The 12,046-nt window shown below is 44.4% G+C and overlaps 1 protein-coding gene across 6 annotated transcripts in view; it reads left to right on the top strand.

Moving 5' to 3' along the window:
• TCAF2 (TRPM8 channel associated factor 2) overlaps positions 1-12,046 on the top strand; it is a 31,712-nt gene that overhangs the window by 14,965 nt on the left and 4,701 nt on the right. For 3 of the 6 annotated variants that reach the window (XM_077174140.1, XM_054627913.2, XM_077174137.1), the window contains 5 exons: positions 851-945; positions 1,881-2,094; positions 3,190-3,429; positions 5,301-5,638; positions 7,205-8,450. In XM_077174140.1, coding sequence (XP_077030255.1) covers positions 851-945; positions 1,881-2,094; positions 3,190-3,429; positions 5,301-5,638; positions 7,205-7,450 — 1,133 coding nt within the window. In that variant the 3' untranslated portion in view covers positions 7,451-8,450. Of the gene's footprint in view, positions 1-850; positions 946-1,880; positions 2,095-3,189; positions 3,430-5,300; positions 5,639-7,204; positions 8,451-8,993; positions 10,282-12,046 lie in introns of those variants that run through there. The other 3 variants (XM_077174139.1, XM_077174141.1, XM_077174138.1) reach the window with 3 other exon arrangements.

The raw sequence follows: 12,046 nt of genomic DNA, 5'->3' as shown, positions 1-12,046 counted from the left end.
GACAAAACTGGTTCTGCTTTCATGGATGACAGGAAAGGTTGTAAGTTGGGTGCTTAATGACAGTTCAGCTCTTTTTAGGACTTTGGGTGTTTGGATTGAAATATGCCTCATTAAACTTTATGTCAGAACTAGGGAGTGGGATCTGCCTGATAAGTACAGTAGAGATGGATCAGTTTTGCACTGTAAATTCTGTAAATTGCAAGTGTTTAAAGAGATTTTTTTTCTAAGGAGACTTGCATTTCCATGGGAAGACTGTCTAGAAACATGCTGAATTGTAGTGGTACCCTTCTTGCAGGTACACCTAGCACAGAATGGTCTCTTGAGGTTTTCTCATCACTTCAGTCAGCAAGAAATGATAATTCCTGTGACTCCAGTTTGTGCTGGACCAGTCACTAAGGAAAAACGTGATGCCACTGTCAGTCTGTTATTTGGGAAATGTTTTATGATCATTACAACTTCAATTGTGTAATCCCACCATAGCTGGCACCTCTTATGAGGTCTTGAGGAGAAGAGGGTCTGAGTGTAGGAAGTGTTGCGATTTTTACTTACTTTCTCTTTTTTTTTCCTTCTCATTTTTAGAAGATACTACTAAGCACATTTAAACTTGGCATTTCCAGAACTGTAAATCTGGATGGGCTTGCTTGCTAATGGCGTGATGATTTTGTTCATTTCTTTGAAACTGTATTTCTGACAAGTTGGGTAAATGCGAGATAGTTCTGTGAGTGTAGGGCAAGGGAAAAGGAAAGGATGGAAGATTATTCTCCTGTTGCAACTTGAAATCTCCAGGATCTGTAATGGTCGGGACAAAGAAGTGCTTAACTGTTCAGGACTGTGTTCTGTTACATTTTAGGAAAGACAGCCTGGAGGAGCACAGGACTCTATCTGCCCGAAGGGCACACAGCAGTGATAACGTGCCCTTGCCTGGTGGTCGGTGCTGGCCTGAAGGTAAACTCTATCTGCTTGGCGTTGGTTTACGCCGGTGTATTTGTCGGGTTAGAACTCAAAAATAGCAGGGGACGGGTTTTCTCCTTAATGGCTTTTTCTAACCTTTCCCGCCCTTTCCTACTGCTGCCACCCTGTGGCACTTCAAATGCTTTGTCATTATTTCTTCATCTTGTGTCCTTTCTCTTTTCTTTTGCCTTCCTCCCACTCTGTGTGCTGGCGGGATAATTGAGTGTGGCTGCTGCTTGACGGCTGTTGGTTTTTGTTCTGTTATGGTGCAAAAAAACCTGATCAAGATGATTTTCAGGTCCAGGATAAGTACTTGGGCCCTTCTATGAACCAAACTTGATTCCTTCTCTCGAGATCTCTCATAAATTCCTTTGACAGTGGTGTCACTGCTGCTCATGTAGATGTATCCAGATGAGACAGACACTGTTACTTGGAATCTTGTTCTCTGCAAAATAGAAGAGAAGCAAATGCTTACCTGCTTGGATATTTTTTGCAGTCACCTCCCTGAAGCAGCTGAAATGAATAGTTAACTCAGGTGCTTCTGTCTGATCCTGCAGCCACATGCTGTCTGTTTTATTACAAGAGCTCTAAGGAAGAGGCACAATAAAAGAAGCCAGTCACGACCACATCTCTCCAAATGATGTTATAGGAAGTGACTCTGATGCTGGGGAAGGGTGGAGGAATGATCAATGCAAGTGCAGTGCAGTGGAAGAAGTCACTGCAGGACTCTGACCTGCTGGTGAAGGATGCACTTGAGCCAGAAATACTGGGAGAAGAGCTGTAAGATGGAGATAGGGACTAGGCTGGAGTCAGAAGGCTGCTTCTGTGTGCGTGCTCTGCAGGGACAGTGCTCGGTGGGTGCTGAGGTCAGTGTGCCAGCTCACACTGGCACACCTTTCACCAGCTGTTCCTCCACTTCTGCTTGCCAGGTGCAGGTTGGGTGTCACACGGATGACCTCTCTGGAGCCAAGGAGCTGAAACGGGCACCAGTGGTAATCCGCACCTGTGATGTTGCCTGCCAGAAACAATCCGTTTCCTGCCTCTGGGGTGGCCTCATTTACATCGTAGTACCAGCAAAGAGTTCACTGGGGAACGTGCCCATCACGGTGGAAGGGGCAGTCAGAGCTCCTTTCTTCAAGCTTGGTAGGTTTGTTTACCTTGGGGCTTTTTGCCTGAGGGCTGCTCACAGATGTCGTTGTCCCAGTGACTGAAAGGAAAAATGGTCCTTTGTTTAGAAAGGTCTTAGAAATGCTTGGATTTAGGAAAACTCAGATTTATTTTCCTTACTATGCTGTCCTCTGTGGATCGATTCAGATTATGTATAAGGAAGAAATTTTTTACCATGAGGATGGTGGGATACTGAATGACTTGCTCAAAGAAGTGATGATGCATGCTTTCCTTGAAACATTCAAGGTCAAATTGGGCAAGGCTCTGAGCAACCTGATCTAGTTGAAGATGTCCCCCCTGGTCATAGCAAGAGGGTTGAAACAGATGACCTTTAAGATCCCTTCCATCCAAACTATTCTACAATTTATGAATCTCTGCTTCTGTGTTAGTCACTCTGAGCCTGCTGCGTGGCTGGGTGTAGGTGAAAGAGCTTTCACAAAATGGGCAGGGTTTGTCCACACCCACATTTCTGGGAGCTGGAGTTGTTATTTCTGATGGAAACTGTTGTGCTAGGGAGAGGAAGCACGGCAAAGCATGCTTTGTGCTCTGCCTGCTTTACTGTGCCCTCATATGGCCATCTCTAGATCCTGCAAGACATCTCTGCTGAATTCCCCATGTTTCCAGCACTCTTCTCTTCTCTTCTCTTCTCTTCTCTTCTCTTCTCTTCTCTTCTCTTCTCTTCTCTTCTCTTCTCTTCTCTTCTGTTCATCAAACTGAACAGAGCCAGCATTGTTACGTGAAACAGCAACTGTGCTGGACAAAAAGAAATGAGACACTGGAGAAACTTGATGCCTCTTGTTTTCTGATACAAAACAGGGATCTGTTCTTGCTATGCTACTCTGTTACATGCCAGTCCCTTTCTGTTCCCTACCTATTAAAGAGCCTGAGGAGGCTTCCCAAGAACAGATTGAGGACTGGCTATGTAACAGCCACCACCCACAGTCATGCAACTACCACATACTGTTTTCCAAGAAATTTTCACGACCTGCTCTCTTTCTCTGAGCTTGACCTCTGCGAGCATGCTCAAAAGTCAGAATTGTGCTCAACTGATTTTCTGTGTTGTTTCTGTAGGGGAGACCTGTGAAAGGCAGTGGGAGGCCTGTATCCGGCACTACCCTGCCCCCTGGGCAGAGCTGGCTGTTGAGAATCTCATCCTGACGGTGCCTTCTGACAGCATCCGCCACATGGAGAGCCCACGGCTGCTGCTGACCCTGTGGGACAAGATCATGGTGGCCATAAGCACATTGGCAGCCGTGCCAGCAAAGTTCCCAAGGCCAGAGAGGATTGTAACAGATGTCCAGATCTCATGTGGTGGGTACAATGCCATATGGCCTTCTCCAGGGCTAAGAGGCAAGTGGCCTCTAGCAGCAGTGTCTGTTCCTTCAAGGTTATTTTGCTAAAACCAGACTGGGAACATATGTGAGGTGTTAAATGACTGTGGCCCTTGCATAATTGTGAGCTGCTCCGTCAGGTTGGAAATGTGGGAAGGCAGGGCTTGAAAAACATACTGACCTTTGCAGATGCCTCCCTGCTCTCAAAACTGGTGGTGTCTCCTCAGCTGTTCTCCTGTTGGGGTGTGTTACAAAGCAGAGCTGCTGACTGCAGTGGCTTTAGCTCACATGCAGTTATCCATTCTCCCTCCTGAATGCACTGCAGAGCCAGTACAGCTGGGAAGCAGTGACCTGATTTCTATTTTCTCTCTGGCACAGCCACAGGAGTGTTCTCATGTGTTCAGTGACAATTTTAAACCTCTGTGTGCCTACTTGCTGGAGGTGGGCTCCACGAAAGTTATTGTGGGCAAAGCTTACTCTGAAAAGATGTGTGCCTGAGATGATGGCACACATCTGGAAGCAGATCCAGTATTGCTGTCAAAGCCCAGGAGTGTGTATTTTTGTAGCTGATGTTACCCCAATCCAGCTTTTCCAGTTATGAACTGAGTGCCTTTGCTCAAGAATCAAATTACATAGTAAACATGGAACTTTGCAATAAAAATTCTGCTCAGTTTTTAAAAAAAAAAAACCAAAACAAATTCATCATGGTTAAATTCATCATCCACAATGAGACAATGGCTTGGCATGAACCCTGATGCCCTAAACTTTTGCTAAGCTACAATGGAAAGAATTTGTGGCACATCTTGGGAGTGTTAGGTTTTGCTATGCCGAGCAAATGCCAGTTAAAAATATCATAGTCTACAGACATAAAATTTCTTTTGGCTTGGGTGGACTAAATGGTTTCACTCGCATTTCTGGATCTGAACTTTTTGGGTGCTAGTGATTGCTAATTGCATATATCCCTCTTACTAAAAAAGAGGAAGCTCAAGATCTTCATTGATTCCTGCAGAAACTAGTTCCAGGCCATTCACGTTCTATGTTCACTAGTTCCTGCAGGAAGGGGATTGCCATTCCTGTTAATTCATCAGGCTCCCTCTGTGTAAAGGGCTGCTTATACCTTGCTACAATAGGTATTTGAATTTGGGGGCATTGCTCTTGCATGAAGTTTTGGGAATCTTCCAGGAGGACCAATTAGGGAAGAAGACAACAAAGAGGCAGAAGTAAAATCCCTTGCAGTGCATGTTTCTTGCCTAGGAACCTGCTGGGAGGTAGTTTATGGAATAGCTATCCTGCAGGGTTAAGAACAGGCTTAAGTATGACAGGATGTGTAGTCCTTAAGCATGACGGACCGTGTTTTCCATGTGTCGCATCCACACCAGTGATCACTGGAGTGCAGGCCTGCAGTATCCACACCCAAGGAGTGCCATGATGCTCAGTCACATCATTGCATGGTTGCATTGGTGTCGACTGTGCTCAGCTTGTGGGAGTTCATGTGTGTTCTGGGCAATGGTCAGGCTTTTCCCCTCATCCTAAAACCTCAACCTCAGTCCAACCATGAGTGTACATTTATATATAAAAAGGAAAAGCAGGCAAAACTGCACTTAACTGATGGTTCAGTCCTGCCTTTACTTGTTAGACTGTTTAAGGGTCACTATCTGTTAGGGTGAAACGTGATATATTTCCTTACATCACACTGGGAAAAGTTGGTCATTCATGGTAATAAAAAAAGTGTTATTTTTGAGATGGAGGAAAGATACTAGAGAAATGAAAAAAAAAATTACAATAATCATTTACATCTGAGAAGCACTGAGGTGAGCATGTAATGACATGTTGCTCCTGTCTCTCCTGCAGGCTGGATGCATGCTGGCTACCCCATCATGGGCCACCTGGATTCAGTGAAGGAGATGTTAGACGTGGAGCACATGCAAACTACTGGTCTTTGGGGTCCCATCCATGAGCTGGGACACAATCAACAGCAGCAGGCATGGGAGTTCCCCCCTCACACCACAGAGGCCACATGCAACCTCTGGTCTGTCTATGTTCATGAGGAGGTGCTGGGCATTCCCAGGCATGAGGCCCATCAGGCACTCAGGCCACAGTGCCGCAAGGAAAGGATAAAAAACTATCTGAAGAAAGGTGCTCAGCTAAAGGACTGGAACGTGTGGACTGCTCTGGAGACATACCTGCAGGTAACAGGGAAAATGTGTGTGTGTTCCTAGTGCAGTCACTGAAGCCTCTGTCAGAGGGATGTCTGCAGCCTGCTGACTGTAGCAGCACTGTGGCTGTGAAGCCTTGATGTGTTTGATGCTGTCAGAGGGTTTCTCTTGGGCCCAGAACGCACCTGAGAGGTAAAGAGGCAGAGTGCCTAAAGCTGAGGTCTCCTGAAAACCTTCCTTTGTCAGATTTGGTCTTAGCCACTCAGGGAGGTAGCTCAGTGCAATGTACTAATCTTTCTCCCTGGAAGAGAAACAGGAACTGCTTCTTGTTATACAACATGGGAGAAGGAGGATCAAACTTGGGCCCAGCTCTTTAATCCACAGCAGATTTCCTGTGGGACGGTGGGCTAGTTGTCAAAAAACCTTGGCACTGTAAAGTGTCAAGAAGAGCCAGGCTTTGAATAGTCTCCTGATGAGTTACATGGCCTTTTAAAAAACTTACAGAGAGGAGGGTGTTCATATCATCCAGTGCACTGAGTGGAGCCAGTGTAATCCAGCAAGTGGCAAGAGGATGGGCTCAGCCTATCCTCCTGCACACAGAACTGGATCCCTCACTGTGGTCGAGACTCTAAAACAAGAACCCTATCCTAGATTAAAGTGCATTCTCTTGGGAAGCATGCAAGAGAGATTCCCCCTTTCCCTTAATCCTCCTAGAAACTATTAGCCTAATGGAGAGAGCACTCAGCCTGATTTTAACTGGGAACTGCAAAGCAGATATCCATTATGATGCTTAAGCTACTGACTGTTATGAGATGAGTGTTCCTCAGCTCCCTTGTCTGAGAGCTCTCACACGTCATATGAGGAAAAGTATATTTACTGGAGGAGTATTGATCCTGACTTCTCCACATCCCAAATAAGCATCTGCAAGGTCAAACTGAAGAGTCATCCTCCGGGGATTTTTGGTGCAACCAATAACAAAATATTTATACAGAGGGGAACAGTTTTAAGGGAAGAAATTTTCCCACATTACCTTACCAGTTTGGCCACTGCCTCACTGCCTCACCCACGCTTGTAGGCTGGGATGTCTCATCCCCTGCCTGATTACTAACAGGACTGCTGGAATAAATGTGGCATGGAAGAACAGTTCTAATTCTGCAGCAGCAGGTTTTCTGTATGAACTCCTTTTGTTCTTATTCTTAGGCAAAGCATGCCCTGTTCATAATCTCTCCCTCCCCTTTTCTCAATACTCCTTGTTCTCCTGTGCCCCTTCTATCCAGCTATTCTGTCAGTGTCCCCTCTGATACTGTTTTCACAAAGCAGCAGCTTATGTAATAAGTTACTGACACTTTTGGCTACTCCTAGTCTATCTTTGATCTCTGTTTGTTTTGGGAGATCAGTGTAATGGGGAGGTATTTTTCTTTACTTTAGTGCTGTTAGTTATGCTCTGAAGCCTGAAAAGACTAGATGCTTTCATCTAAATTTGCATTCATTTTGAGAGACACTGCAGAAACCCGTGGAATTTTCTACTGCATGTAACACAGGAATAATGCCAGTGAAATGATAACTTAACTGTTTGTACACTATATTGTTTTTCATCAGCTGCAAGAAGGGTTTGGTTGGGACCCCTTCACCCACCTCTTCTCTGACTACCAGAAAATGTCCACGATCCCAAAAGACAACACTTCTAAGATGAACTTGTGGGCACAGAAGTTTTCTCAGCAGGTGAATAAGAATTTGGCTCCATTCTTTACAGCCTGGGGATGGCCTATCAAGAAAGAGCTGTCTGTGGAACTGTCCTCTCTACCCAGCTGGGAGCAGGATCCAATGAGATCCTACAGACCGTAAAGGAAAACTACCTAAATCTTGGTTTTTATACTAGCTATGGCCTATCTTTATCTCCGTGTGTATCTACTTGATAGCTCATTATGTGCTTGGATTTATGCTGGATTCTTCAGCTTCTTGCTGCCAGTGGAGGCCAGCCCCAACAGAGATTCAACAGGGATCAGCAGATCAGCAACCACCTAAGCTATCTTCTGAAGGGTTAAATAATCAGTGAGCTTTGTTCCAGGTGCTTCACCTCAGGAAGAATGTAATTCTGAGTTGATTTAGTTCCTACAGAACCTTTCTCCGATGAAGTGGAAGTTTTCTGGGTGGAGCAGTCCCTGGACCAGTTTCAAGGACTTTACCATGGGAATAGAGATCTTTAAAGCAAATAGTAACCTCCACAGCATTGTATTCTTAATATAATCTCAGTAACATGAGATTTTCACAATTACTTTTGTTACCCTAGAATCCCTAATTTTTAATTCCTCTTGTTACGCAGAATTTCACAGCGCCTGTTGTGAAAGTGGCCTTATAATGCATATATACAGGCTATATAATGCATAATTGATACTGAAATGCTGTAGATTTCTCCCTACATTCTATGACTGTGTGACCCAGCGTCCATCTTTATGTGAACAAGTCAATTATAAGTTTTAGCTATCATTCAGCCATAGCCTGACAGCAAGATACATGCCAATGAAGAGGAGAGAGTGGAAGCAGGGAGGTGACTTGATTGTAGTCAGTAAAGGTTTAGCTCACGGACTCATCCAAGGTTAAAATACAGGCACTGACCTGACAGCCTGAGGGAGAAGGGAGAAGGAAGACGACAGTTCATCAAGACAGAGGACCAGCCTTTTCAAGGTGCAACAAAAATTCATGTTACTCCCAGCTCTTTCATAATTGCTCAGCTATTATGGGTTTTGGCAAGCATGTTAATGCTTAGCCTAAAAGCCTAAAAGCTCACTAGTCCCAGCCTATTCTTTATGTATCAGTAATAAATAAAAAATACCAGTGTAGACTCGCAGGTTTTATATGTGATCCTATTTTCATGTCTCCATGCCCAGTAAAAAAAAGGCCTAAATAGAAATGACCTAAATAGAAGTGGCCTTGGTGGTAAAGTTGTTCAAAGTTGAAAAAAACCACCATGGAAGTCTCTAGTCTGTGGTGTGGCCTCATATATATCATAGTGCCAAAGGAGGGCACATTTGGTCAGATATCAGTCACAATTAAAGAGGCTGTGCAACCTCCTTTCTTCAGGCTTGGTAAGTGGTCCCAAAACCAAACTGTAGCAGGGGAGTAAAGAGGCATTTCTGCATTTATGGCTTAACCATATTTTCCTGATTTTCTGGGGGTTTTCTTTTTGTGGTCATGTGTGTAGAAAATGTCAAAATTATGTAATGTCCTAGCAAAGTCTTTGCATTAAGCTTCCCATTTATTAGCCCAGAAAGTATATTGATAAGACCTTCAATTAGGGATTAATCTCTTTCTCATGTTCTCATATAAGCATGTCTGAGACACCTTTAAAGTGGCTTGATACTAAAAACTGATTATCATCGGCTTGCAGCAGCAGCAGACATGGGGTCACCAAAGATGACTGAAGCCCTTGTCAGCATCCCAGGATCTCCCTGTGATTCAGTAAAACACAGTTACATCCAGTTTAATTTATTGTTTCTGAGGCCATGCAAATTTATTGTTTCTGAGGCCATGGGTTTGTTTACCTGTGGTGATTGTCCTCTTTCTTCACATTTAAAAGTTCTTTTCAATTTGCTGCCTTTTTTCACCTGAATGCTGGATTGGGGGGGCTGACATCTCTGCCTGGTTCTGAACCATCTGTCAGCAGCAGCCCCCTGGGCTGAGCTGGCCACTAGAACGTCATCCTGGCAGTACCAGCTGCTGGTGTACACCACATGGACAGCCCAGAGAGGCTGCTTCCCATCTGCATCAAGATGATGGATGCAATTGCCAGGCCAGCAACCATCCCAGAAACTTTTCCAAGGCCAGAAAGGATGGTGGCAGATGTCCAGATATCTCATGGCAAGTATAATAACTAGGACATTTTGTCTGTATCTGTGATGGATATTTGTAAGGGAAGTACACAAGGCAGTAATGCTATTACAAGGCTATGCAGATCCTCAAATCAGCAGATCAATTCCACCACATCCAAGAAGACTGCTGGAGAGAGTAAGAATCTTCTGTGAATGTCAAGAGCTTGTATGCAAAAGTAGCATTCTGCTGCTGAATTTGACATGTGAGACCCAGTGAAGGGAGGCTGGCCACCAAATGACATGTACCATGTCACATTGATCTTGTTGCTGTGGGAGTGAATTTATGCTAATTGCAGCAGAAAGAAGGGAAGCACAGGTAGCTGGTTTAGGCAGGACAAAGGAGATTTTACACATAGGCAACCTGCTGTGTAATGAGACCCTGGTGTTAGCAGGCATAGGATTGCTTCCATTAGTGGGGAAGTGAGGGCAGTAGTAAGGGGGAAGAGTTGGTTGTAAGCAGCATTTTGCTGTCATTGAAGAAATCTGCTGTTTAAAGACAATTCACAAGGCCAGTGTAACTGAAGTTTGTTATGGGTGATGAAGAGGCTCCTAAAGGCCAAATCTCAGTATTATTTTCAATTAATCTTTGTTCAAGTACTGCACTTTTCTCAGTAGGATCGGCAGGTTCTTTCAGCTCTACTTGAATGCAGCACTAGAGGTGTTTTGTACCACTTGAATTGAAAAATTCATCAGCTGCCCAGGCCACTACTCAATAATTCACAGCAGCTTGACTTGTGGTATATCTGCTGTCAGCCAAGTAGAACTGATTCAAGAGAGGCTGGCCCAAGTGTAAACAGTGTGGCACACCAGCCACACTGATGCCCCATCCCTGGCAACATTCAAGATCAGGTTGGATGGGACTCTGAGCAACCTGATCTGATGAAGATGTTCCTGCTCAATGCAGGGGACTTGGACTAGATGACACTGAAGATCCCTTTCAACCCAAACGATTCCATGAAAAGTGGGTGCTGTGTTTCCATACTGCATTTGCTTCTCCAAGCATGTCTTTCTGTCAGAAGGATTTTTATTAATCAGTCATTACATCTGGCCTCATATGGCTCTGAATCCAACAGTAAAGTTGTAATCTGTCAGTGGCTCTGCAACAATTGTGTTGAGATTACATATCAGTTGTTTCTGGATTGATTTACATGGCTCCTTCTCATAAGATAACCTATATCACCTATAACCTATAAGATAACCTATAATCTCATAAGATAAAAAGATTTGCACAGACACTGCAGATCCTGTGCACAGATCCAGGCAGCACTACTTGGCCTCTGGTGGAACCCAACATATAAAACTCTTCCTGCTTCTCTCTGCTAAAACAAGGGGAGTGTAGCACCACTTCAAAGATGTGAATGGCTCTGTATCCCTCCCGCACTACTTTGGAGCTATGAGGAACCAGTTCAGCCTGTTGAATTGTCCTTGAAGGAAAAAGAACCAAAGACATTGAAATCCTATGAAGAGCTACTGGAACATGACTTTTAAAGCTGGTTATGGTTGTCAGCAATACTGAGGAGCTCATGGAAGATGTTAAAGAGTACAATAAGTTTGTCTTTTCTGAAAAAAAAGAGGCTTTTTACAAACAGCATGAAAACAAGCAAAATTGGAACCAAAGTTATGACAAATACAGTGAAGAAGTAATGGTGGCCATCAGCAGTAAATTCTACCCAAAGCTCAAGTGAGCTGCGAAATATTCCATATTTCCATAATATTCAATAATAAAGAGCTACTTTACTAAAACAAACTGACAAGAATCTGCCTTTCCCCCACAAAAACAACAAAATAAACTGAATCCCAGTTCCAAATTTGCTTTGTGGTACAACAGACACTGTGAGGGCACAGTGGAGGTGGCTGCTCCCTGAGGGTTGGTGGCCAGGAGCCAGCTGCAGTAACAGAGCCAGCAGGACAGCTAGGGACCAGCCACAACACCTGAGTGAGGCAAGCAGGGCACACCTGGCACAGCATCCAGGGTCTAGATTGCTAGGCAAGTCTCCAGGGATGAGGAAGGTCTGAGGTCAAGCATGGAAATCAGTCCTCAGGTCAGTGTTGGGTCCAGTGATGGTGACCAAGGTCAGACATATTCCAGTGGTTGCCAGGCAGGCCCATTGTGATGAGGCACATCTGAAATCAAGTGAGGAAGTCAGACCATGGATCTGCAGGTAAATTAAGCTTGTGACACATTTATAAATTTATTCTTTTAATCCAGGGAAGCTTGTTTCCTTTCCTCACTTCCTGCAAGCATTTGATCCCTACCCCAGATCATCTTGTCTGTTAACTCTTAGTCTCCAGCACTGGGTACCTGTGCCAGCTCACAGGATTCCACAAATCAACACGAGTCAGTCCTGATCTGTCTCCAAGTAGCAAACTCCATCAGGAGGACCAGAGCTTCAGGGAAAAGTTTTTGAAGCAGTCCTCAGAAAATGTGCTTGCTTCGAGTCATTTGTGATCACAGCACAGTGCAAGGCTCATTGGTCTGTGGAGTGCATTGGTTTGAGATATAATAGTGAACCACAGCCTTTGGGCAGTAGCAAAGATGACTTCTGATCACTGGAAATTGTTACTTTTCTTT

This window comes from Agelaius phoeniceus, chromosome 2 (genome assembly GCF_051311805.1).
Source record: "Agelaius phoeniceus isolate bAgePho1 chromosome 2, bAgePho1.hap1, whole genome shotgun sequence".
In the NCBI taxonomy this organism is placed as follows: domain Eukaryota; kingdom Metazoa; phylum Chordata; class Aves; order Passeriformes; family Icteridae; genus Agelaius; species Agelaius phoeniceus.
The sequence above is the reverse complement of the archived record's forward strand: the minus strand, read 5'-3'. Positions and strand labels throughout refer to the sequence as shown.